The sequence below is a fragment of the Aotus nancymaae genome, unplaced genomic scaffold, assembly GCF_030222135.1.
Source record: "Aotus nancymaae isolate 86718 unplaced genomic scaffold, 86718_ANA_hifiasm-v0.15.2.pri h1tg000030l, whole genome shotgun sequence".
Lineage (NCBI taxonomy): Eukaryota > Metazoa > Chordata > Mammalia > Primates > Aotidae > Aotus > Aotus nancymaae.
Window position 1 is genome coordinate 13,941,834 of NW_026988443.1, and position 27,104 is coordinate 13,968,937.

The 27,104-nt window shown below is 43.6% G+C and overlaps 1 protein-coding gene and 1 non-coding gene across 2 annotated transcripts; one reads left to right on the forward strand and one right to left on the reverse strand.

Moving 5' to 3' along the window:
• Positions 1 to 641: 641 nt before the first annotated feature.
• GOT2 (glutamic-oxaloacetic transaminase 2) lies at positions 642 to 26,634 on the reverse strand. The gene is made up of 10 exons (XM_064383151.1): positions 26,454 to 26,634; positions 16,451 to 16,607; positions 14,267 to 14,395; positions 11,556 to 11,615; positions 10,862 to 11,023; positions 10,523 to 10,627; positions 8,979 to 9,129; positions 8,300 to 8,465; positions 2,637 to 2,787; positions 642 to 1,464 (listed from the first exon to the last, which is right to left on the reverse strand). The coding sequence occupies exons 1-10, from the start codon at positions 26,540 to 26,542 to the stop codon at positions 1,342 to 1,344; spliced, it is 1,293 nt and encodes a 430-aa protein (XP_064239221.1). The 5' UTR covers positions 26,543 to 26,634; the 3' UTR covers positions 642 to 1,341.
• Positions 15,479 to 15,585, forward strand: LOC135277344 (U6 spliceosomal RNA). Its single transcript, XR_010344959.1, has one exon. It is a non-coding gene; the product is annotated as a U6 spliceosomal RNA (small nuclear RNA).
• Positions 26,635 to 27,104: the final 470 nt, after the last annotated feature.

The following is a 27,104-nucleotide window of genomic DNA, read 5'->3' on the forward strand; positions in this document are numbered from 1 at the left end:
CCTACAGACCCCTGAAGCTGTCACTTCTCCTCCATCCCTTCTACCCCTTGCCTATATCCACAGGATCCTTCAAGGGACTCTACTTGTTCCCCCAAGGTCCAAAGGATTACACCCGCATTCTCAGCACTTTGGACTGGACAAACTGAATTACAACATGAAGAAGAAAAATATTCAGTCAATATTTGGAATAGTGGACACATCTACTGGCTTATGATCAGCTACACGATTCTAAACTTCTAGAATATTTACCCACTCCTACACCTTCCTCCCATTAAAGAAAAAAGATACCTTAGTAGATAGCAATTGGGTCTACAGTAATTTTATTGTAACAGAGAAACCAGGCCGCAATAAGTCTACACGATTAGAGCAGATGGTAGTTCTTTCCAGTGGGTGAAGCCTGAACCCAGCTGTCAGCACACAAAGCCTAGAATGTCCTCTTTCCTGGTACCACCCTGCGCTGCTGGACTCACGACGTGAGAGGAGTGACCTGCACAACCACATTCAACAAAGGGAGGAGGTCCAACTGGGCAGAGACAACATCCCAACTGGAGAAAATTACACAATCATTCAAGAGGATGCCGAGATCAAGGACAGTTACCTACTCTCCACTATTCTTTGCTGAGAAAGGTGAGGGTATGATGTCAGCAGAAAATTATGTTCTTTATTCTTAAATAAATCCCAATAGGATGGGGTCGATGGTCAGTCAAGCAGTAGAATGGGATTAAAATCTGCATTACTTAAAAATCTTTGTGTGTAAGTTAAAGAACAGCAATGACAAGGGAGAAGAGAGCCTTCTTTTTCTTAAATAAGATAGGAAACCGCATTGTTTTCCTTGCTGTAGTGGCAGCAGACTCACTGGTTTATATAAAACATAATTTCTGCAATGCGGTCTGTTGATGAGGTTGCTCCATGATGGGAGGACAGACATGAGGCCGACTGTTCATGACAGAACTAGGTCTTCTCTCAAAGCCTCTAATGTGCACTATTTCTCATGAGGAACCTGACACTTCAGTTAAAGCTTCTGAAATATTGCAATAGCATAATTGACAGGTTTTTTGGTGCGATGACTTTCTTGCACATGTAAACTCTTTGAGAAAAGTTGGAGATAAAAGGACGGGAGAGAGTTTGGTTTTGAGCCACAATGTTCCAGATGCCAGTGCCTCTGCCCCGTGTCACTACATGCTCTTTTCTGAGAAACACTCAATCGCTGTGTGTTATACGCTGTGGTTGAAGGAAATCATCCACTCACCACCATCCACCCTTTCTCATTCTCTGTGTGAAGCTCCCAATAGCAGAGGCTGAAGACAGAAAGGTTGTCTTTGTTTCCTCACACCAGGGACATTACTTGGTGACCTGGTGAATGGCATGGGCAAGGTAGCCCACGTTGCTGGAGGTGACCCCTGCCACAGAGATGCGGCCGTCCTTTGTCATGTAGATGGAGAACTCCTTGGTCAGCCGCTCCACCTGCAGAAAGGAAAGAATTTAGGTACCTCTTCCTGGTAAGGGGGATTCTCCCCGGCCTGAGGCAGTAGCCAACTCATTAAAGCTCTATTTCCTCCCTTAAACCCTGTTCCCAGAATTTGCTGTTAGCTTGGAATAAAATAATAATAAAAAGCTACTTTAAGGCTGGGCACAGTGGCTCACGCCTATAATCTCAGCACTTTGGGAGGCCAAGGCGGGAGGATCACTTGAGGTCAGGAGTTCAAGACCAGCCTGGCCAACATGGTGAAACCCTATCTCTACTAAAAATACAAAAATTAGCTGGATGTGGTGGCATGCACCTGTAATCCCAGCTATCCAGGAGGCTGAGGCAGAAGAATCGCTGGAACCTGGGAGGCAGAGGCTGCAGTGAACCCGGGCAACAGAATGAGATTCCATCTCAAAAAAAAAAAAAAAAAAAAAAAGCTACTTTAAAGTAGGATGATGAATTTTGAGGCATAAACACGTGGGGAAAAAAAAAACTTTAGATTCAGCAGAGTCAGGATTCAGTTATGAAACAGCTATTTCTCCTATTGCTTTCTTGGGAGAAGCAGCAATGATCATGAACATGATCAAAACACGCTCTGCTCTTTAGAAGTTTGTGAGTTCCTGGGGGATACAGAGACGTAAACAACTAAAAAAATAAAGCAAAATAAACACTAAAAAGAATTACAATACCTTTACCTAAAACAGCTCCAAAATAACTGTTTTAACTGTTTTTTAGGGTAACTTTGAATAGGTGGGTGATCGATGAAGAATCCTTCTGGGGCTGGTCTCAGTGACTCACACCTGTAATCCCTGTAGTTTGGGAGACCAAGGTGGGTGGATCGCTTGAGTCCAGGAGTTCAAGACAAGCCTGGGCAACATGGCGAAACTATGTCTCTACAAAAAACACAAAAATTAGCCAGGTGTGCTTACAGTCCCAGCTGCTCGGAAGGCTGAGGCAGGAGGATCACTTGAGCCGTGGGAGGTGGAGATTGCAGTGAGCTGAGATTGCACCACTGCACACCAGCTTGGGTGTCTGAGCAAGACTGTCTCAAAAAAAAAAATAAATAAAAAATAAAAAATAAAAATAAAAATAAAAAAGAAGAGGAAAAAAAATAATCCTGGTTTGCAAAGACTGATCGGCCTGCTGTGGAGAAATGAGAATCACTCACCTGTTCAGGCTTTAGCCCTGTGAAACAAAACATGCCAATTTGGTCGGTGATGTGTTGCCAGTTGTGGGTGGAACCCTCTTTCTTGAGGTTGGAGACCAGCTGAGTCCGCATGCTAATGATGCGGTCCGCCATGCCTTTCACTTCTTGCAACCTGTAAAAGAACCCTGAGATGCAGCTCATTCTGCCTAAGCACTGACAGATATGCCGGAGTTCACAGCATTTTTAGCTCCCTTGAGCCCTTCCCTAGTGTGCCTCAATTCTCAGGCCACAGCTGAGTCACATGCTGTCACTGGTTAGGGACGAAAGCTATTGTATAGCATTCTGTTTTATATCGGAACACTATTTCCATCAGGCAACTAAAACAGTTAACACACTTGAGTAGAGACAGTCCTTGACTCACAATTTTTCAACTTTATGATGGTGCAAAAACAATATACGTTCAATAGAAACCATACTTTTAAGTAGCCATATGGCCATTTTGTTTCTTTCAGTAGAGTACTGAATAAATTATATGAGATATTCAGCACTTCGTTATAAAATCGCTTTGTGTTAGATGATTTTGCTCAACTGTAGTCATATGTGTTCTAAGTGCGTTTAAAGTACGCGAGGCTAAGCTATGATGTTTGGTAGGTTAAGCGTATTAAATGCATTTTCTTTGCATTCCTGTTTCTAAAAAAAAAAAATACAGAAATGGCGTTTTGCCATGTTGCCTGATTTGGTTTTACATTCTTAGGTTCAAGCAATCCTCCTGCCTTGGCCTCCATAAGTGCTGGGATTACAAGTGTGAGCCACCATGACTGGCCTATTTTCTTTTTTTTTTTTTTTTTTAAGACACAGGGTCTTGGTCTATCACCCAGGCTGGAGTACAGTGGTGTGATCATGGCTCGCTGCAGCCTCAACCTTCTAGGCTCAAGTGATCCTCCTGCGTCAGTCTCCCAAGTAGCTGGGACCACAAGTGCATGCCACCATGCCTTGCTGATTTTTTTTTTTTTCTTTTCTAGAGACAGGGTCTCCCTCTTTTGCTCAGGCTGGTCTGGAACTCCTGGGCTCAAGTGATTCTCCCACCTTGACCTCCCACAGTGCTAGGATCACAGGCATGAGCCTGGCCTTAAATGTATTTTTGACTTATGACAGGCTTATTGGGATGTAACCCCATCGTAACTGCATCTGTATTAAGTGAATGAATCACTCTAAAACTTACATAGATTAAGGTAAAACTGTGGGTTAAACAAAATATGACCCTATTTTTGACATGGATGAAATATACATTCCCGTCTTCACAAGTGAGACAATGTAGACTATGAATCTACAATGAGTCAAGCTATCATAGGTGGTGAGGACTGAGACATACTCCTTGCCTTCAAAAGCTTACAAGGGATGCTGGTAACCAAACGTGCAAACCAAGTATGGAATAAGGCCACGTAATGTAAAACAGATAGGACATTGCTGCACTAAAAGCCCCAAGGAAGAGCAAATTCTGTCTGAATGACTGGAGAGGGTAGTCCCGACTGTGCACAGGGATCACCTGATACTGAATACAACCTTCCCCTTCCTCAGAATCTATCCTTTCCACTCCATTCCCATGGCTCTGGAACATTCTTGGCTATCACCAATGACATTTCCATTTAGTTTATCTCCCTGTTCTTGGGTGTTCACTTTCCCAAACCATTTCTCTATAATGATGCCATGCAGAGTTAGAAGTATTGTCATGCCAATTCAAGGCCAAATATGGGACCTAGTAATGTTTTACTTGACCCAGTGAAACATTTTTAAACTGGGCACTTGTGCATAAAAGCTTAAATCTGTAGTTTCTCTCGAAAAATGAGACGCTGACAGCACTGTATTAGCAGCATAATTACTAGCTAGAATTGAGGAGCCCCTGGCCCCTCCAGGTATGGCATCTGCTTTTAAATTTCCTACAGTCCCTTCACTTTGAGGCCTGGATCCCAAAGATACTGAGTGTCTGAACAGGGCTAGATGTGGAGCCATCTTAGCCAAACCGCTCCATCCTCTTTGTTGCCTGGAGAATCAAGCTCTGACTTTACTTACAGTATTAAACAGGGTGCTACATGATCTGCTTCACCTTCTTAGCTTGGCTGCCTCCCACACTTCTCTTCACACTCTGTGTTTTCATCATGAAAACAACTTGGGATTTTCTACGCAAGTTCTGCATAACAATGCCTATGCCCTTACACAGATCTCTGCCCAGTTTCCTTGTCTGCTTCATTTCCTTTGCCAAAAAAAAAAAAAAAAAAGCCCTTTCCTCTCTTTAAGGCACAGCTCACATGCCACAGTCCTTATTACATCTTCTCCAACTCCCCACTAGAATCAACAGCTCTCCCTTTAGTCATCATTTATTCCATTCTGTCTTATATTAAATACCATGTGTGGCTGGCTGCAGTGGCTCACATCACTAATCCTAGCACTCTGGGAGGCCAAGGCGGGTGGATTTGTTGAGGTCAGGAGTTCGAGACTAGCCTGGCCAACATGGTGAAACCTAGTCTCTATTAAAAATACAAACATTAGCCAGGCCTGGTGGTGGGCGCCTGTGGTCCCAGCTCAGGGGAGGCTGAGGCAGGAGAACTGCTTGAACCCAGGAGGCGGAGGCTGCAGTGAGATTGCACCACTGCACTCCAGCCTGGGCCACAGAGCAAGATTCTCTCAAAAAACCAACAACAAAAAAGTCACATGTGTATCTTTCTCATCAGATTATAACCACCCTGAGGGTAGTCAATAACATAGTTTGGCATCTTTGTCTACTATAGACTCTCAAATTGTGTGTTGAAATGCATTAAAAAAATTTTCATAACCAGAGAATACGAAAATATTTTTAAAAACATTAAAGATATTAAGTAAAAAAAGGTTAGTATAATTCTAAGTAGCAAAACCAAAACCAGTCCTACACATACATACATAACAGTATGTCACAACTACAGATAACAATCGGCAAGAGAAAAAAAAGCTGGGTTAGAGTAGCTAGATTTATGGTTAATTTTTTCCCTTTCACAAACTTTCAGAAATATACTTACATGTTAATATTATACCGGAAAAAATATAATGTAAAAAGTAGTCAATTTTTTGGTAGGTCTAGTGCGAATCTATTCTGTCATAAAGAACTATCCTGAGCTGGGTGCAGTGGCTCACAGCTGTAATCCTAGCACTTTGGAAGGCAGAGGTAGGAGGATGTCTTGAGCCCAGGAGTTTGAGACTAGCCTGGATAACACAGTGAGACCTCGTCTCTATGAAACAACAAAAGGAAGGCTGGGCACAGTGGCTCACACCTGTAATCCCAGCACTTTGGGAGGCTGAGGCAGGTGGATTACCTGAGGTCAGGAGTTTGAGACCAGCCTGACCAATATGGTAAAACCCCGTTTCTACTAAAAATACAAAAATCAGCCGGGTATGGTGGCAGGCACCTGTAATCCCAGCTACTCAGAAGGCTGTGATAGCAGAATCGCTTGAATCTGGGCAGAGGTTGCAGCAAGTCAAGATCTCACTACTGCACTCCAGCCTGGGTGACAGAGCAAGACTCTGTCTGGAAAAAACATTAAAAAAACGATCCTGAACCGGATTCTTAGTATTTACTTTAATGTTCATGAGACAGAAAGTGAAGATAGAAAAAAATAGTTGTCACATGACGACTTGGGGAGCTACCTATCAAGTTTCTTAGAGACAGCAGGTTTACCTTTTCTACCTAAGAGCTGCTCAGAGATGCACCCTCTCAACCAAGCAGCTACACAGGATAAACTTATGTAACAAACCACACCTTCCACAGGCATCATGGCTTTTATGAACTCTGAATTACACAGAGTAGGGGTTGGCATACTTTCTGTAAATGGTCAAACAATAATTATTTTAGGCTCTACAGGCCATATGGTCTCTGCCTGCTACAACTGTTCACTCTGCCATGGCAGCATAAAAGCAGGCATACAAAATTCATAAACAAATGGGTACAGCTGTGTTCCAATAAAACTTTATTTACAAGAAGAAGGGGCAAACCGGATTGACTTACAGAACAGTTTGCCAACCCCTTTCTACAGCAGTGTTTTCTAAATTACATCTCATGATCCCTTAGTAGGTTAATTTTTTATTTATTTTTTATTTTTAATTGTAATAGAGACACAGTCTCGCTATGTTGCCTAGGCTGGTCTCGAACTCCTGGGTTCAAGTGATCCACCCACCTCGGCCTCCCAAAGTGCTGGGATTATAGGCGTGAGCTACCTTGCCTGGCTTAGTATGTTAAATTCAATTTATTAAGATGCAATTGGCATTTAGAAAATATTGGAGTAGAGGCTGAGTGTGGTGGCTCATGCCTATAATCCCAGCACTTTAGGAGGCCAAGTTAGGTGGTTCACTTGATACCAGGAGTTTGAGACCTGCTTGGCCAACATGGCAAAACCTGTCTCTACTAAAAATACAAAATAAATTAGCCAGGCGTAGTGGCACATGTCTGTGATCCCAGCTACTCAGGAGGCTGAGGCTCAAGAATCGCTTGAGCCTGGGGGGGCGGAGGTTGCAGTGACCCAAGATTACGACACTGCACTCTAGCTTGGGTGACAGAGCAAGACTGCAAGATTGTCTCAAAAAATAAAAAATAAAATAAAATAAAAATTGGAGTAGAGCACATGAAGTATTGAGTTTGAAAAACAGTTTCAGTTATATATACTTATAAATACATAATGTGTTCAAGGTCATGATGTAAAATATATAGTTTTAAAACTTTATAGATGGAGTTTTAGTATGTTGCCCAGGCTGGTCTCAAATGATCTTTCCACCTCAGCCTCCCAAAGTGTTGGGATTACAGGTATGAGCCACTGTGCCCAGCTTTAAATATATTTCTCATGTGGACTGTGGTCAAACCAGTTGAGTAACACTAATTCAGAGAACAGATGTTGAGAGTCAGATAGTACAGATTAATAAAAAAACAGGCTGAGGGCAGTGGCTCACACCTGTAATCCCAGCACTTAGGGAGTCTGCAGTGGGAGGATCACTTGAGCCTAGGAGTTTGAGGAGACCAGCCTGGGCAAGACAGCAAGACCCTGTCTCTACAATAAAACACAAAAATATGCAGAAATACTGATTCAATGCTAGCAATTATTGGGACACAAAATATGATGTTCTTAAGGAAGTTTTCCTATGTGAGGTACATAATTCAAAACCGATTTTAGGGAAAGGCAGGTTCTATTAAACATGGAAATGATGGAAAAAAAAGGAACTACCATTTAAAAATTATGTCTGGAAAAAAAAAAAAAGGAAAGAAAATCCTGTATGAGTGCTGTGAGTAAAATAAATAAATAAATAAATAAATAAATAAATAAATAAAAATAAAATAAAAATTATGTCTGTCTCTTACAGAGAAATACCAACTAATTTGGTTCAAAGTGCTACAAATACTTGGGAAGCTGAGGCTGGAGGCCTGCTTGAGGCCAGGAGTACAAAGTAACAGTGAGTTAGGATTGCAACACTGCACTCCAGACTGGGTGACAGAGCAAGACCCTATCTCAACCAATCAATTTTTTAAAAAAGGAATGCATATTCTTTCCTCCCTTCCGTCTTCTGCATATAGAATCTATGGGTATATCACTAGAGGTCAATTAAATACTAGCTTTGAAGGAACAGTGGTGGGAACAGGTGAGTGGCTGGGGAGTGGCATAAGCCTTTACCATTGTTTTCGCAAATCTGGGGTGTTCAGAATGGTAGCAGCAATCCGGGCCCCATTGAGGGGAGGGTTGGAATACATGGGACGGATCAAGATCTTCAACTGTGACTCTACCCTTTTGGCTTCATCCGCATCTTTGCAGATCATAGTGAAGGCTCCTACACGCTCACCTGAAAGACAAAAATGGATCTCGTCTTCTGGTTCTACTATCTAATGTGCTAAAGTAAATCATGAATTTATTTGCTACGTATTATCTTTCCATTCAAAGGACCCCCAAATTAACTCTTTATTATAAAAAGTTTTCAACAACCAAAATGGTAAACTGAGGCACAATAAAACTTTGAGTACTCATGAGTATTCAAAGGCATCTTTTTATTGTATCTATCTTCTTGGCCCATGGATTAGTCATTTTTTGTTTAGAGAAGTAGTAATCAGTTTCCTTTGCTGGAAGAATTTAAGGACACTGAAGAATATATGGCTAAGAAAATCAGTAAAATCTACAATACCAGTCTTTCATCTCAGGGTAGAGAGGGACGTGGACATGAACACACACACACCCACACACACACCCACACACCCACATACACATACCCACCCCCACCAACCTACTCATCAAGCTCTATGCCTTTGTGGCATTCTCTCCCAGCCTGAGAACATGTTTCATGCTGGGTGCTGTAGCTTACCGTATAAGCCCATGTTCTTGGCATATGATTGACAGAGACAAACATTAATGCCCTGTTCAATGAAGTGGCGCACAGCCCAGGCATCCTTATCACCGTCACCACTGGCAAAGCCTTGGTAGGCCATGTCAAAGAACGCAAAGAGATTCCTTTTCTGAGAAGGAAAGGAAAGATCGAAGCTTTAGCAGTCTGTCTGAAGATGCCCTAGATGTTTACAAAAGTCTGAAAGATGTTTATGTGAGGTGGGCATGGTCCCAATAAACACAAAGGCTTTATTAGGCTTTTGTGGGGCTAAGGTAACCCCGGAAGACTCATCCCACACCCAGGGCTAGTGAGACAACTTCATTAGAACCATCTCATCTTGAAAGTGTTCTCCAAACGCTGTTTCTGTCTCATTTTGTTTGCAGCTTAGATTTGACAGAAGAAAAAGAAAGGGAAACTGGCCATGTGTGGTGGCCCCCCTGTCTATAATCCCAGAACTTTGGGAGGCCAAGGTGGGAGGATCGCTTGAGCCCAGGAGTTTGAGATCAGCCTGGGCAACAAAGTTAGAAGCTGTTTCTATAAAAAATAGAAAGAATTAGCCAGGCAGGTGTGGCACACATGTCTGTAGTCCCAGCTATTCAGGGGCTGAGGTAGGAGGACTGTTTGAACCCTGAAGATAGAGGCTGCTGTGAGCCATGAATGTTCCACTGCACTCCACCTTGGGGTGAGAGAGTAAGACTCTGTTTCAAAAAAAAAAAAAAAAAAAAAAAAAACACAAGAAAGGGAAATGAAAAAAAGTAAAAAGGGAAAACAGGGACACACAAGACAACAGGAATAATATTTTCCCTCCTAGAATTTTGACTAATGTCGTCTCTGACAGCTGGCTACACTTTGAGAGTGATCACGGCAATGTTGCAAGGGGAAGACCTGAAAAAGCATTTAAAAAGATGAATAAGCAACCACTGGGACACATTGGGAGGGTGAATGTGCATTAACAGCAGACATCCTGGGATCAGTAGACAGGTTTTATCAGAGTTCCCTACATCCAGGCTGAGGAAAAAAATTATTTTCTTTTTGTGAGACAGTTTTGCTCTTGTTGCCCAGGCTGGAGTACAGTGGCGCGATCTCGGTTCACTGCAACCTCTGCCTCCTGGATTCAAGTGATTCTCCTGTCTCAGCCTCCTGAATAGCTGGTATTACAGGCATGGGCCACCAAGACTGGCTAATTTTGTATTTTTAATAGAGACGGGGTTTAACCATGTTGGCCAGGCTGGTCTCGAACTACTGACCTCAGGTGATCTGCCCGCCTTGGCCTCCCAAAGTGCTGGGATTACAGGGGTGAGCCACTGCGCCTGGCCAAAAAAAATTACTTTCAAATGCTCATGTGTCATCAATCCCAGAACTGCTAATCACACAAATGAGGAGCCCTTTTCTGGCCGCTTATCCACCTGTGTGGACATTTCATGCAGGTTCAAGGTTAAGACTCTGTTAAGACATTGCCAAATGAAGCCTCTAAAGCTGGTTACTAAACACAGAACTGTCACCATTGAGTTCATCCGCCTCACCTTCACCACTGTTGCTATTTCCTTCCACTGTTCTGGACGCGGGTCCACTCCCGTGGGATTGTGGGCACAGGCATGCAGAAGAAGAACACTTTGCTCTGGTATTTTCTAGAGAGAAAAACAACCAACAGATGACTTTGCAGCTTTAAAGGAAACAGTTTATCTGAAATGCCACAGGATCCCATCATTTGATAAGTAACAAAGGTAACCAGAAGTCTGGGAATCAGCTCATCCCCAGTATTTTAACTCAACTCATCCCCAGTACTGGGAGATGTTGGGAGACACCATATGTCCGCAAGCAAGAGTTTTATTCATCTCTCTTCTCCTGAAAGCCCCACTTACTGAAATGTCCTCCACAGCGCCTGTGAAGTCAAAACCGCAAGTCTTGGGGTCGTAATACCGATAACCTTGTAGCTGCATGCCAGCGTCCCTGAAGATGGGTGTGTGATTTCCCCAGCTTGGTTTGGGCAGAAAGACATCTCGGCTGAACTTAAAAAATCTTTGCTAAAAGACGAAAGGAAATAGAAAAATGAACAAAGGAGAGGCAAAAAAAGTTGACATATTTTAATGAGAGAACATTTTTCTCTGCTGAAACCCAGTTTCTCTCTATGGTTGAGAAGCAGTATTGACTCAGCAGTGAGACTGCGTGGGTTGGAGCAGTCTCTGACAGTTATATTGGCCGTGTAGCCAAGGACCTATCTGGGTCTTATTTTCTTCACCTGTAAACAGCATAACTATACCTCCTTCACAGGGATTAAACAAGCATTTTAAAATGCAAAAGCTCCCTAGTAAATAATAAGTTCCCAGTGAACTGAATTTATCATCATCTATATTCTATGTTTCTTGTAATTTCTTTAAAATCCTTTCATTTTCTAATCAGAGAATAGAACATCTGCAAACTTCATGGAAAGAAGAAATCTACTTCTGTATCAACAGTCAAATACACAAGAAAGGGAATAGGATGCAGATGACAATAGGAAGCCTTGTCATCTGCAATTCATATATAGTTCTTTGCTGAAGAAGCTTCCAAACTCACCAGAAAACTGGCTCCAATCCTTAAAGCCCCAGTTCCAGAAATGGTCTGCACAGTGACAAACTGAAGGAGAGACACCCATGGTCAGTGATGTGCAACACTCTCTATACAGGCCCAGCCCCAGGGGCACTGCTCTGTCCAGGACCCTTCATAATTCAGAAGCTATTTCTTTATGGCCAGTTAGTATCATTCTATTTTACACAGGAAACTTTCAGGACACAAAAAGTCCTCCCAAATATAAAAAAGGGGTGAATTACATAAAAGATATAAAAAGACACTGAGAGGCTAGGTGCGGTGGCTCATGCCTGTAATCCCAGAACTTTGGGAGGCCAGGGCGGGCAGATCATCTGAGGTCAGGAGTTCGAGACCAGCCTGGCCAACATGGTGAGACCCCGTCACTACTGAAAACACAAAAATTAGCCAGGCGGGTGGCACACGCCTGTAATCTCAGCTACTCAAAAGGCTGAGGCACGAGAACTGCTTGAACCTGGGAAGTGGAGGCTGCAGTGAGCCAAGATCGTGCCACAGCATTCTCGTGTGGGCAACAAAGTGAGACTCTGTCTCAAAATAAATAAATAAATAAATAAAATAAATAAAAAGACACTGAGAACAGTCACTACATTAAAACATTACTCTAGAATCATATGAAGTAGAATGACTCTCTAAACATCCAAGTTTCTTGAAAAGCAAGTCAACAAATACACAAGGATAACATTACAACATTTTAAAGGTTTTCTAAGAGGTCCCCTTCTATGAGTTTTCATAATCTGAAAATATTCGTGTTTTGGGTAATAGGAAGATGCTTGAGGTGAATTTGCTTATTCAAATTGGTCAACTTTAAGGGACAAATAAGAAACCATGGTAGGTTTAAGAGGTTTTTGTTTGTTGTTGTTTTCTTTTGAGATGGAGTCTCACTCTGCTGCCCAGAATGGAGTGCAGTGGCATGATCTTGGCTCACTGCAACCTCTGCCTCCCGGGTTCAAGCAATTCTCTACCTCAGCCTCCCAAGTAGCTGGGATTACAGGCGTGTGCCACCATGCCCGGCTAATTTTTGTGTTTTTTAGTAGAGACGGGGTTTCACCATCTTGGCCAGGCTGGTCTTAAACTCCTGACCTCATGATCCACCTGCCTTAGCCTCCCAAAGTGCTGGGATTACAGGCGTGAGCCATTGCGCCTGGCCTTTGTTTGTTTGTTTTTTTGAGATTAGTGCTGTAATCCCAGTGCTTTGGGAGGCCAAAGTGGGAGGATTGCTTGAGCCCAGTGTTTGTTGTTTTTAAAGGCATTGTAGAAGTACAAGGCTCTATAAAGCATAAACCTATTTTTCTGGACTGGGGTGGCAGTGGATTAAAGAGGGAAAAACCCAACTAAAAAATTCTTTTAAAATAGTTTGTCTCTGCAAACTTTGGTATGATGGAAACAAAAACCTCACTGTAGGTCTGATAATACTATGATTTACAAAGGACAAGAACTTTTTTTTTTGAGACAGGGTCTTGTATCACCCAGGCTAGAGTGCAGTGGTGCAAGCTTGGCTCACTGCAATCTCCACCTCCTGGGTTCAAGTGATCCTCCCATGTCAGCCTCCCAGTAGCTGGAACTACAGATGTGCACCACCAAACCTGGGTAAGTTTTGTATTTTTAGTGGAGACGGGAGTCTCACCATGTTGGTCAGGCTGGTCTTGAGCTCTTGACCTCAGGCGATCCACCTGCCTTGACACTCCCCCAGAGTGTTGGGATTACAGGTGCAAGCCACTGTGTCTGGCCAAGACACAACAACTTATAAAAGACAAACTAATGTTATTTTAAGGTAGGCCAGTCTCATACTTAGGTTATTATCTAGATAGACCAGATACTAGGAAAAAAAAAAACACATGAATTAAAAGTACAGAAATTTCCAGGAGGGGCTAACAGGCGGGTGATTGGACAGGACTAAACCAAATTCCATTTTATGTTGGATAATTACTACATAACCCTGGGGTCGAGGCTGTGTGCTTTACTCTGAGTTAAATTCATGTGTGAACTTAGACCAATCTTGTAAATAAAGTGTATTTATTCTGGCTTTTCAGAGGGGGAAGGGGAGAGAAAATGTTGGCTTAATGTTGCTAGTTTTTATGTTTCTTTACTCCCCAGGCTTACCCAGAAAAATATACAAATGAACTTATTAAAAACATTTTTTTTTTCAAAAGAAAGTGAACCATGATGTGCACGAGTTCACATGTTGGGAGCGTGGTCTTCTTTCAGAGTCCAGACAGGCTGTGAAGGGACAGCAGAGGGCCGCCAGGCTGGTCTAGCCCTCACAGTTCACCCATGGCTTGCTTTCTGCTTGCTTCTTCTGTGCAAGTTGAAAGCTTAGGACATGAGGGTGTGGGTTAACTGCAGGCCTAAAACTAGGCAGAGCTAAGCATTTCTAAAGCATATTCAATGTAAAATGAACATAAGCAGGTAGAGACTTAACAGAAAAGTAATGTCAAATCTATCAATCAAATTACTTCCACATTTTCAGGATTCCTAGTAGTACTTTCTGGAATTGGTGTCATGTAAATTATTTAATTATGACAATTTATTATCAAAGAAGAATTATTAGAAATAGTGTGGCCTCCTCAAAACAATCATTAGACACAAAATGAGTTGTCTTTTCCTAGTTCTTTAAAATTATTTAAATGATTACAGATTTGTTAAAACAGACCTGGGATGATGTCAGAGTCTGCTCAGCTTACCCGGCCACTTTTCAAGACTTCGCTGTTCTCACCCAGGGCTAGTTGTGCAGATGCCTTGCAAAATTCCGCCAGTCCCCCGATGGGCAGGTACTCCTTGTCCAAACTTTTTGCGGCAATTTGGGCCTCTGCCTAGACAAGAGAAATGCATCCATTGAGTTTTTTTTCTCCTTACTTGGAATTACTATGATTACTATTTAAAGTTTTATAAGTTAAGTTTTGGAGGTAAAGTCTTTTTTTTTTTTTTGAGATGGAGTTTTGCTCTGTCACCCAGGCTGGAGTGCAGTAGTGGCTCAATCTTGACTCACTGCAACCTCCGCCCGCCGGGTTCAAGTGATTTTCCTCCCTCAGCCTCCCAAGTAGCTGGGATTACAGGCATGTGCCACCATGCCCGACTAATTTTGTATTTTTAGTAGAGTTCGTGATCCATGACCTCAGGTGATCTATGACCTCAGGTGAATTTTCCTCCCTCAGCCTCCCAAGTAGCTGGGATTACAGGCATGTGCCACCATGCCCGACTAATTTTGTATTTTTAGTAGAGTTCGTGATCCATGACCTCAGGTGATCTATGACCTCAGGTGATCCACAACCTCTCGAACTCCTGACCTCAGGTGATCCACCCGCCTCAGCCTCCCAAAGTGCTGGGATTACAGGCGTGAGCCACTGCGCCCAGCCAAGCCTTTTTCAAAATTTGAAGTTCCTCTCAGACAAGAAGGGTAGGTAGAATGCTTGATAATTTATATTGCAGAACAGAAATACTTTCTTTTTTAAATTGAATTTTATTGTTTAAGTTAGGTTTTATGTGGATGGGTATAGTCTTTCTTGGTTACAATTTAACATAAAATGGGATTCTTGGAATGTGCTTAAAAGCAACACCTAAAATAGATATAAGATGATTAAATCAAACTAAATGCATACAGGAGAAGCATTTCAAGCTATATGCCAGCCTAAGAACTTTGAAGGGTTAACAGTAATAGCCACACATCTTTGTGCTTTGGCACCAGAGGCCTGGCTGTCCCTTACTAATTGCGTTACCCTAGGCAAGTTAGTTAGCCTTTCTGAGCCTCAGTTTCCTCCTCTGTTAAATAGAGGAACTATTTCTACCTCTCAGTGTTGAGGTGAGGTGTGAATGAGGGAATGTACAATAGTGCTTGGCTGTGATGCAGGTTGTAGTAGCAAAAATACTTGCTGAATAATTTAAAAAATTATAAAAGGGTGCTCGCTTCGGCAGCACATATACTAAAATTGGAACGATACAGAGAAGATTAGCATGGCCCCTGCGCAAGGATGACACGCAAATTCATGAAGCGTTCCATATTTAAAAAAAAAAAAAAAAAAAAAAAATTATAAAAGGATTTGTTAGATTATTTAGTTAATGAATAAAGATGCTACTAATAAAAATATAACAAAAGAGGTGGAAAAAAATTCCATAGCTCAGCAGGAAGAAAGGCTAGAGCATGCCTGTGTACAAAAGTTTTATTAAGGTAATCACAACTAGAGAAATGGAAAATAACAGCAATCCATGAAGAGCTATTCCTCTCACCAAGAGACAGTGTTTAAAGTCATGGTCCTCTTGTGCACCCTCAGGATTAAACTGGGCATAGCTAAGCAGTTTGGTTTCTTTTTTTTTTTTTTTGAGACAGAGTCTTGCTCTGTTGCCCAGGCTGGATTGCAGTGGCACAATCTTGGCTCACTGCTACCTCTGCCTCCTGGGTTCAAGTGATCCCCCTGCCTCAGCCTCCCAAGTAGCTGGGACTACAGGCACACGCCACCAAGCCTGGCTAATTTTTTTGTATTTTAGTAGAGACAGGGTTTCACCATGTTGACCAGGATGGTCTTGATCTCCTGACCTCGTGATCCACCTGCCTAGGCCTCCCAAAGGGCTGGGATTGTAGGTGTGAGCCACCGCACCCGACAGCTAAGCATTTCTACAGCATATTTAATGTCTGTTTTATAGATGATCACAGAATCACAGAAAGTTCAATCTTGGAAAAAACCAGGTGGTTCCAACCTCTCACCTCTACAGCCAAGGAGACTACAGCCCAGAAAACCTGGGTTATTCATGCCACTAGTGCCAGAATTAAAGCCCAGGGCTCCTGACTCCCAGTCCAGCACTGTTCCTGCCACTCTCCAGGGCTCCCTTCAGTTTATTCACGCTGCTTGGAAAGAGATGAACGGCAAGCTCACCTTGCGGACACTAGGCAGCACGTAAGGCTTTCCGTTATCATCCCGGTAGGCACCAACTCCCAGATTCATCTTTTTGCTGTTGGTGTCCCTCTTAAAGGCTTCAGTGACTCCCAGGATGGGATCTGGAGGTCCCATTTCCACATGGGTCCACCAGGAGCTGAAATGAGAAATACATTAGCTCAATCCCATTAGCTAGATCCAAGATCCATTTTACTTATTTATTTATGAGACAGATTCTTGCTCTGCTGCCCAGGCTGGAATGCAGTGGTGCTATCTTGGCTCAATGCAGCCTTCACCTCCTGGGCTCAAGTGATTGTTCTGCTCCAGCCTCCTGAATAGCTGGGATTACAGGCATGTGCCACCACATCCAGTTAATTTTTGTATTTTTAGTGGAGACGGGGTTTCACCATTTTGGCCAGGTTGGTCTAGAACTCCTAACCTCAGGTGATCCAGGGCACCCAGCCACATTACTCTTATATCATGTTTAAAACTGTGAAAAATACAAATTTGTGTCAAACAAAATTGAATTGTTATTCTGACAAACTTTGTTTTTTTTTTTTTTTTGAGGCAAAGTCTCACTCTGTCACTCAGGCTGGAGTGTAGTGTTGTGATCTCAGCTCATTTCAGTCTCTGCCTCTTGGGTTCAAGCAATTCTGCCTCAGCCTCTGAGCCAAAACAGTACTGAGTACAGAAAATTGAGCAGATAGTACAGTCCCATACACCCCTACCCCCAGGTTTCCCCATTATCATTTTACATTGGTATGGCCCATTTGTTACAATTAATGAATCCATACTGACACATTATTATTACTTTTTTTTTGAGATGAAGTTTCACTCTTTGTCTCCCAGGCTGGAGTGCAATGACGAACTCTCGGCTCACTGCAACCTCCACCTCCTGGGTTCAAGGGATTTTCCTACCTCAGCCTCCCAAGTAGCTAGGATTACGGAAGCCCATCACCACACCTGACTAAATTTTTGTATTTTTTTTTCTTTTTTAGACGGAGTCTCACTCTTGTTGCCCAGGCTGGAGTGCAATGGCCAGATCTTGGTTCATCGAGTAACCTCCACCTCCCAGGTTCAAGCGATTCTCCTGCCTCAGCCTCCCAAATTGGTGGGATTACAGGCAGGTACTGCCACAGCCGGCCAATTTTTGTATTTTTAATGGAGACAGGGTTTCTCCATGTTGGTCAGGTTGGTCTCAAACTCTCAACCTCAGGTGATCCACCCACCTTGGCCTCCCAAAGTGCTGGGATTATAGGCGTGAGCCACTGCACCCGACCCATACTGATACATTATTAAATCCACACATTATTCAGATTTCCTTAGTTTTCACCTAATTTTGTTCCATGATTCCATCTAGGACACCACATTACAGTTAGTTGCCATGTCTCCAAAAGCTCCTCTTAGCTGTGACAGTTTTGGGAATACTGGTCAGGTATCTTGTAGGATGCCCCTCCACTAGAATTTGTCTGAAGTTTTTCTTATTAGACTGGGGATGGGGATATAGGCTTTTGGGAGAACAGTAATTGTATTTTGTAATATGTCAGCTTGAAGACAACCTCTTTCTTTCTGTTTTTTTTGAGATGGAATCTCACTCTGTCTTCCAGGCTGGAATGCAGTGGTGCGATCTTGGCTCCCTGCAAACTCTGCCTCCTGGGTTCAAAAGAATCTCCTGCCTCAGGCTCCTAAGTAGCTGGGATTACAGGCACCCACCACCATACCAAAATTTTTGTGTTTTTAGTAGAGATGGGGTTTTACCATGTTGGCCAGGTTGGTCTTGAACTCCTGACCTCAGGTGATCTGCCCGCCTCAGCCTCCCAAAGTGTTGGGATTACAGGTATGAGTCACTGCGCCCAGCCTTGAAGACAATTTCCAAGATCTTTAGGGTAACTGACAATTTTGGTCTAATATTACAAGTTGATTAACAGATTATTATTCACTGCATACCTAATCAATTTCTTTTTTTTTTTTTACATCTTCCTCAGTACTTAAGGAGTTAGATACCTAATCAATTTCTAAGATAGACTACAGACACATTGATTTCCAAGCATAATTTAAAATTTACATACCTTTGCTTATTTTTACATGCTGAAGAGGCTATTGCTTTGAGTCATTAAAATAAAAAGGTCTTTCTTTGTTGCCACTTTGAGGAGGCATAAAAGGGATATACATGGCTGTAGAAGTTGTGCTGCGTGTGTTCACGAGTTTTGCCTCTCTGTTTAGGATGCTTGTGTAGGACTGACATCACCACCCTCCCTTCAATTTTCTCTGGGAAATAGAAGCTACTTTGGTTAAAAGATAAGCAATGAGTGTTGAGACCACACAAGGATCAATAGTGACAAATAATACAATTGTGTGTTTTTAAGGAAAAAGAGTAGAATTGCTCTACGGCAGTTCTCAAACTTTCATCTTTAGATCTTGTTATACTCTTAAAACTTACTGAAAACCCCAAAGAGCTTTTATTTATGTGGGGTCTAACTATTAATACTTACTGTATTAGAAAAACTGAGCAGCTTGTTTTACTTACTGATTCATCTGAAAACAGCAATGATGGAAACACACTGTACGCTAACATAACATGGACCTAACATTTTCCCAGGGAGAACTATTATCCTGAAGTGCCAGTTTGTTTTAAATATGAAAGAGCATATGAGGACAAAACTTGGAAAGTGAATTTTTAAAAAATTAATTAATTATTTTTTTTAACCTTTGAGACAGAGTCTTGCTCTGTCACCCAGGCTGGAGTGCAGTGGTATGATCTTGGCTCACCGCAACGTCCACCTCTAGGTTCAAGTGATTCTTCTGCCTCAGCCTCTCAAATAGCTGGGATTACAGATATGAGCCACCATGCCTGGCTAATTTCCATATCTTTAGTAGAGACAGTGTTTCACAATGTTGGCCAGGTAGGTCTCAAACTCCTGACCTTAAGTGATCCATCCACCTCAGGCTCCCAAAGTGCTGGGATTACAGGTGTGAGCCACTGCACCTGGCTGTGAATTTTGTTATGATTTATAATAAATGAATCTGAAAAGAAGCTGACTTAACTGTTTTGTCTTTTTTAAAGAGATGGGTCTTGGCCAGGTGTAATCCCAGTACTTTGGGAGACCAAGGCAGGTGGATCACCTGAGGTTAGGAGTTTGAGACCACCCTTAGCAACATGATGAAATCCCGTCTCTACTAAAAATACAAAAACTAGCTGGGCATGGTGACGGGCGCCTGTAATCCCAGCTACTTGGGAGGCTGAGGCACAAGAATCGCTTGAACCCAGGAGGTGGAGGTTGCAGTGAGCCAAGAGTGTGCCACTGCACTCTGGCCTGGGCGATAGAGCAAGACTCAGTTTTAATAAAGAGACAAACAAAGAGATAGCTCTCACTCTGTCCCCGAGGCTGGAGTGCAGCCTTGACCTCCTAGACTCAAGCCATCCTCCCACCTCAGTCTTCCAAGTAGCTGGGACTACAGGCGCACAGGGTTAACATTTTAATAAAGTTTGCCCAATCTTGATGGCCTAGTTTCCTTGGTTTAGTGATTAATGACTTCACCTACAAAATAAGTTTAAAAATATATATGTATATATCCAGGCTGTGCAATCAGCCTAGATAGTAGAGATTCCCTGCTTTGCCAGAACACTATTCTAGGCTTTACGATCTTCTAAACCAATCACTAAGAACACTCTGTGCTAAGGGCTGGGAATGTAAAGGAGAATATAATCCCTTACCACCCGACTAGTCCACTGGGGTGATCAGCAGGGAGCTGCAAGAAGTGCAGGTTGGGCACTGCGGGGAGATGATGGACAGTAATACAGACCGACCCAGGGCACAGGATATTATTTATGGGAGCTCTGAGCAGAGGACCTAATAGCTTGGAGAAGGGAAGGAAAGTACTGTACAGGTTAGGAGGGCTTCCTGGAGTATGTGACTTAGCAGCTGAGTGCTAAGGATGAAAGGAAGAGAGAGAAACAAAAAAGAGCTTTCCAAACAGAGGCTTAAGAAAAAAGGCTCACGGTGAGAAAGAGCTGGGGGTTGTTGCAGGAGAAATGGGTAGCTAAAAAAGCAAGGCTTCAAATTACCCATGTGAAATTGCCCAAATTCTCCGAGTAATCACTTATCCATTGTGAATCAGCCACGTGTTTCAGTATGACACCGTGGAAGTTCTTTGTGTTCACCGTGCTGATAAACCCATGAATTATTTCACGAACATTTCTTTCCCAACAAAGTTTCTCTTAATGTACTTATGGCCAGTCAGCACTCATACACTTCACTCCTCCATGGCATACTGGATGGCAGTACAGAGTTTAATTCATGCTCTCTTGACAAGTTAAAGACTGCCGCAGTCTCAATCATTGTAATTAATTAGTGTGTACAGTCAATTCTCTGTTGTTTAAGGGCAGATTATTCCAGTTTTTTTTGATTTCCCAGGCTCTTACTTCTTTTAATGGTTCTTTTAATAGCTTGCCTTGGGTAATTTCAGTTCTGGGCAAACTGCATGGATTCAAATAACAGCTTAGTCACCTGCCAGCTGTGTGACCACTGGCAAGTAAATTAACTAAGCCTCAACTTTCCTGTTCCTAGTACCTAGGCGATAGCAAGAAGCACAGATACCTTGAACCAACTTCTGAAATGGGCCTGAAGAAAGCTTTCATTTTTACTTATCCACAATTCAGACCCTGAAAATATGTAGCCACCTGTCTATCTACATCACTGTCATTAACTGCTGAGTGAAAGGAATACTAGGAATACTATGAATGTCAAGGACATACTAGATTATAAAAGATAACACTTCTAGAAAACAGTTTTTATTTTTAAAAAGATGGTCTGGCTGGGCATAGTGGCACTTGCCTATAGTCCCAGCTACGCAGGAGGCTGAGGTGGGAGGGTCACTTGACCATAGGGTTTCAGACCAGCTTGGGGCTACGTTCCCCTGTCTTGGTGGGGGCGGGAGGGGGAGATAGTCTGTATCCTCCAAGCCCTCAATCAATAACAAAGCCGCTGCCCACTGCTCTCAACTACAAGGACAGAAGGCATCATTTTTGTTAAATGGTATAAAAAGCACTTATTTTTCAAGTTCTTTAAAATGTTAAGCATAGAAATTCAGAAACCATAGCCTTGGGTCTTCTGGTATATATCTTAAGAATTCTAAAAGCAATTTCAAAATACTGAATTTTTAAACAATCTAGATACAGAAGGAGATACTCAGTTTTAAAAAAAAATATGAAATAAATTATGTTCATTTTACAATTACAATGCTAGTTTTTAGACTGAAAATGAAATACATACCTAAGGCTGCTCAATAAAAAAAAAGAAAATGAAATACAGATTAAAGAATACAGGTACAAAAACCACATATCTATTGCTTGAGACAAGCAGAAAAATGCTTTATAATCCAGATCATGAGGAAAGTGGTTCTTCGCCAGGGAGAGGTGAAGGGGTTGCCTAGTCAGGGAACATCTGACAATTTCTGGAGACATTTTTGTTTGTTCAAACTTTGGGGGAAAGCAGGTACCACTGGCATCTAGAGGACAGAGGCCTGCAAGGTTTTTCTTTTAACTTTTATTTCAGGCTCAGGAGTACATGTGCGTGTCAGAGAGCTTGGTGTACAGATAATTTCATCATCTGGGTAATAAGCATAGTACCTGACAGTGATTTTTTTCTGATTTTCTCCCTCTTCCCATTCTCTACCCTTGGGTAGGCCCCAGTGTCTGCTGTTCCCCTCCTACAGAGATAATCATTTTTTTTTTTTAGGGTCTCACTCTGTCATCCAGGCTAGAATGCAGTAGTGTGACCACAGCTCACTGCAGCCTCTACCTCCTGAGCTCAAGTGATCCTCCCTGAGTAGCTGGGACTACAGGTGCATGCCACCATGCCTGCTTTGTTTTTTGTAGAGATGGGGTTTTGCCATATTGCCGGGCTCAAGTGATCCTCCCACCTCAGCCTCCCAAAGTGCTGGGATTACAGGTGTGAGCCACGGCACCTGACCTAGAGGGAATACTCAAATTTAATTAGCTCCACACTAGTAATCATCTTTCAGCTCCTCCATGCCTTTTATTATTCCATTTCTTAAAATGGTAAAGACTCCACACACATTGTAAGAACTCTGACGTTTTTAAAGGAATTGAGTAGATGAAAATAAGAGTGTCCTAGGGGCAAAACTTATGCTGATAACCTGTGACCTATAAAGTGATTCCTATCAGAACACTTTGGATACAAGCACAAAGCCTCAAACATTGAGCAATGTTGACTAGTCATCCAAGAGAGGTTAGGTACAAAGTATTCAGGTAAGCCTTTCCAACTGAAACGCATTGCCATTTCCCTGGAGCTTAAGGCTACTTAAAGTTTTACCGTTTTTAAACTGCTTTTCCTCACATTCTTATTTTAAAATCAGAAGGGGAGTTAATTAGCTTGTCCACAATCACAGAGCTAAAAATAGCAGAGACAATAGCACAGCTGTGATCTTTTTTTTTTTTGAGACACAGTCTTGCTTTGCTGCCCAGGCTGGAGTGCAGTGGCGTGATCGGCTGGCTCACTGCAACTCTTCACCTCTAAGGCTCAAGCTATCCTCCCACCTCAGCCTTCCTAGTAGCTGGGACTCCATGTGCACACCACCATGCCCAGCTAATTTTTGTATTTTATGTAGAGATGGTGTCTTGCCATGTTGCCCAGCTGGTCTAGAACTTCTGAGCTCAAGTGATCCACCTGCCTCAGCCTCCCGAAGTGCTGGAATTACAGGTGTGGGCTACTGCGCCTGGTCTGTGATCTTCTAGCTAATGGTTATGGTACCACAGCTGGACACTGCATATCTAAAGAGTCTCGTGAGACCTGCTCAGTTATTTCATTAAAAATTAAATAATCAGAATTAAAAACAAATCATTATAAATCAAAATACATTAGCATTCTTTTTTTCTTCATTGAACTCCAACTATGTCTGATCTCATGTCACTATACTTTTACAGTACAGGTCAAGAACAGAAAGTTTTACTCACATTGTTTAGTTAAATGATACACTTGAATTTACAAAGAGTTCCACGTATTTACCAAGAGTTCCAAGTATGGCCATTGGATAAATCCTCAATTCTTCGGAATAACAAGTGACAAGGTTTTATTGTAATAGAAATGTTGATGAGTTCAGTTTATTTTAAATATTTTCCACTTTGACCATTTGGATCTAGGTAAAGATCACTTCCACAGTGGAAGGAGTGAAGTCTGACCTCCTTGCCTGAACAGTTAACCTTTATGCCAGATACGGCACCTGGTTTTATTGTCTAATTAGGTATCACTGTTTAAATTTGAAGAGTAATTCCTCAACATCAGGTGCTCAACTATTTTAAGAATTTATTTTCTGGTCAGGTAGGGTGGCTCAGCCTATAATCCCAGCACTTGGGAGGCTGAAATGGGAGGAGTCTGAGATCAACACAGGGAGACCCTATCTCTACAAAAAAATAAAAAATTGCCTGTAGTCCCAGCTACATGGGAGGCTGAAGCAGGAGGATCACTTGAGCCTGGGAGGTCAGGCTGCAGTGAGCCACCATTGTGCCACTGCACTCCAGCCTGGGCAACAGAGTGAGACCCTGTATTTAAAAAATAACAAAAAAAAAACCACTCTCTTTTTTTTTTTGAGATGGAGTCTTGCTCTGTCATCCAGGCTGGTTTGCAGTGGCACAATCTCAGCTCACTGCAACCTCTGCCTCCTGGGTTCAAGCAATTCTCCTGCCTCAGCCTCCCGAGTAGCTGGGATTACAGGCGTGTGCCACCACACCCAGCTAATTTTTGTAGTTTCAGTAGAGACGGGGTTTCACCATGTTGGCCAGGCCAGTCTCGAACTCCTGACCTTGTGATCCATCCACTCTGTCCTCCGCAAGTGCAGGGATTATAGGTGTGTGCCACTGTGCCCGGCCAAGAATTTATTTTTTGTAAGTATTTTGCAGCACTGTGGTTCCCCTGTATGTGTGTGTTTAAGGTTAGTTGAGTAAAGGAACAATAAAATCTAACTGGTTATGATCAATTAGTTGTAAACACCACTACACTTGGACCAGCCCATGTTCAGATTTTGATCTAAGATATAACATTAAAATGTCATACTGCATTTGTTCCTGTTGCATTAAGTGAAAAATCAGGGCTTAAAAATATCCAATATGAGAGACAAGCCAGGAACCTTAATAGTGCTGAGACATAACAGTGAATATAAAGTAGGTAAAGTTTCTGCTCTCATGAAACTTACATTCTAATGGGAAAATACAGAAAATAAAATGAGTCAGGCTCTCAAACTGAAAGAATGACTAACCTGGACCCCAAGGGATTTTCACTAAGCACTAGAGCTTCAGGCGACCTAGCCAAATCCATAATACAAGGCATTATTTTAGGATTACTACAACAGGTAAACATACTTTCTCTTGCCCGAAATTTTAAGCACTCCTTTCGTTTTTCTAAATTTGCTGCATAAATAACTCCTCCTGGCTCTGGCCCACTAGGTAGGCAGGCTTAAAGAGCACACGTTGACAGTGGGCCAAGAAGGAGCCAAGTCAGGAAGAGAAGCAAGTGGGAAGCCTGGGCAAACCTATACTGCCAAGGCTGTGGGGCCTTGGAAAGAACAGACCGTTCGGCTGGTTGAAAGACACGGAGCACACATTCAAACGAAAGGCCAAGCAACGCTTTGCTCCTCACAGTTAATACCTGCTTGGGGGTGGTTTTAAAACTCAGTTCTTGGCCAGGCGCAGGGGCTCACGCCTGTAATCCTAGCACTTTGGAAGGCTGAGGCGGGTGGATTACCTGAGGTCAGGAGTTTGAGACCAGTCTGGCTAACATGATGAAACCTTGTCTCTACTAAAAATACAAAAATTAGCCGGGCATGGTGGCACATGCCTGTAATCCCAGCTACTGGGAGACGGAGGTTGCAGTGAGCCAAGATAGTGCCACTGCACTCTAGCCTGGCCTACAGAGCGAGACTTTGTCTCAAAAACAAAACCAAATAAACAACAACAACAACAACAAAAAAAAAAACCACAAAAATACTCAGTGCCTTATTAAGGTAGTACTTAAGCAGAGTGCTCCAAATCGCCTTCTTGAGTTGAATTAATCGTCTGGTTCCGGTCTCCACTGGGAGTGAATTGCCAGAGCTCATTTCATGCTCTGAAATTTCCCTCCATACTACTATACACACCACAGTACGAAATCATGTTGTCATTTTACGGGCAATGACAATTTGTCATCGTCCTTCCCTCGCCTTGTTCACAGTTGTATCGCCAGCATCCGGTCCAGAGCCTGGCTCTGAGAAACTGCAGTTACGAAATATTTACTGAATGAAAGAGCACAGGGAGATGGAGAGGAAGATCGATGGCCTCTCTGCAACCGATCTCCTTAGGGGCAACAAGGGAGGGAAAAATAAAAGGAGGCACACTACATCTCAATCCTCTCCCAAGCAAAGGCCGAACGGGCCCCGGGATCACAGGGACCCCGGGGTAGTCGCAGGATCTGGAGGATGCCCCACGCCAAGGTCGCGGATGCCGGGAGGAAAGCGAGGCCAGAATGCCGGCGCCCCGGAAACCTTCCTCGCGTGCGCTTCCCGCCCAGGGCACACAAGCGGAGCCAGCAGCCACATGCCGACCCGGCTCGGGCGGGCGGGAGGCCAGGACAGGTGCGCCCGCTGCCCCCAGGGCACCTGGTCAAGGGCACAGGCACCCCCCCGGCGCTGCGGCCCCCTTGGTCTCCGCACCCCTCCCCCTTGAATGGAAGTCTGGGAGCCGCCGAGGGCCACACTTCTTTTCCCCAAGGATAGCATTGCACGCCTTCCTGCAGGGCCGGGTGCGGGGGCGAGGCGTGTGGGTTCCTGAAGATCACTGTGGGGCACGGAGGCTCAATCCTCAGCCCCCGATAAGGGAAAGCCGAAGGGGTGGCAAAAAAAGTGTGTGTGTGAGTGACAGTTCGGGAGCCGGGAGGGGTGAATGTTCTGGGGCGCTCGCAGCTCAGCTGGGCAGGGCCGTCGCCTGGCTCCGTCTCCGTCTCCCTTGGCTTACCTGGCTCTGGCAGAGGCCGCGGCGGCGAGGCCCGGGTGGAAAGCGGCGGCGATGCCGGACAGGACGCGGCGGGAGTGCAGCAGGGCCATGGTGGATGGTAGGAGGGCAGTGAGCCGCCGCAGGACAAAGCAGAGGACGAGCTGACACAGACACTGGGCGCGGGCTCCCGCTGAAGCTAAGGACAGCGATCTTCCCGGGCCAGAGCGGCCGCGCGCCTGGCCCGAGCCGCGTCACAGCGACCCCTGGAGGCCGGCGGGGCGGAGCGGCATGGCCTCGGGGGAGGTTGTGGCCGAGGATGACAACACAGTTTATACCTGCACCGAGCGGTTGCTGCGCTTCATTCATTTAATCCAGCCGGGCCGGGCCGGGCCTGGCCGGGCCGAAGAGGTGGCTGCTGTTATGGCAGTTTGACAGATGAGAAAATGTAGGCTGACATAGTTGACGTATTTTGTCTGATGCCTTACAGCCATTAGGACCCAAGGTGGCCTTACTTTCAACCCTAGTGGTTTCTCTAAGTGCAATTCATTTCGCCTTCTTCCTGAATGTTTCCTTATCCCCCACCCTACCGCCCCCGCTCCCCCCTTTTTTGATATGGAGTCTTGCTCTGTTGCCCAGGCTGGAGTGCAGTAGCATGATTTCGGCTCACTACAA

Bases quoted from the DNA above. Each gene is read 5' to 3' on its own strand.
- GOT2 (XM_064383151.1), bottom strand. From the start codon at position 26,542: ATGGCCCTGCTGCACTCCCGCCGCGTCCTGTCCGGCATCGCCGCCGCT. The intron at 10,628-10,861 runs GTAAGTGGGGCT...TTTTCTCTCTAG, and splicing joins GCGCTGTGGAGGACATTTCA to AAAATACCAGAGCAAAGTGT. The intron at 9,130-10,522 runs GTGAGGCGGATG...TTTCCTTCTCAG, and splicing joins AAATAGCAACAGTGGTGAAG to AAAAGGAATCTCTTTGCGTT.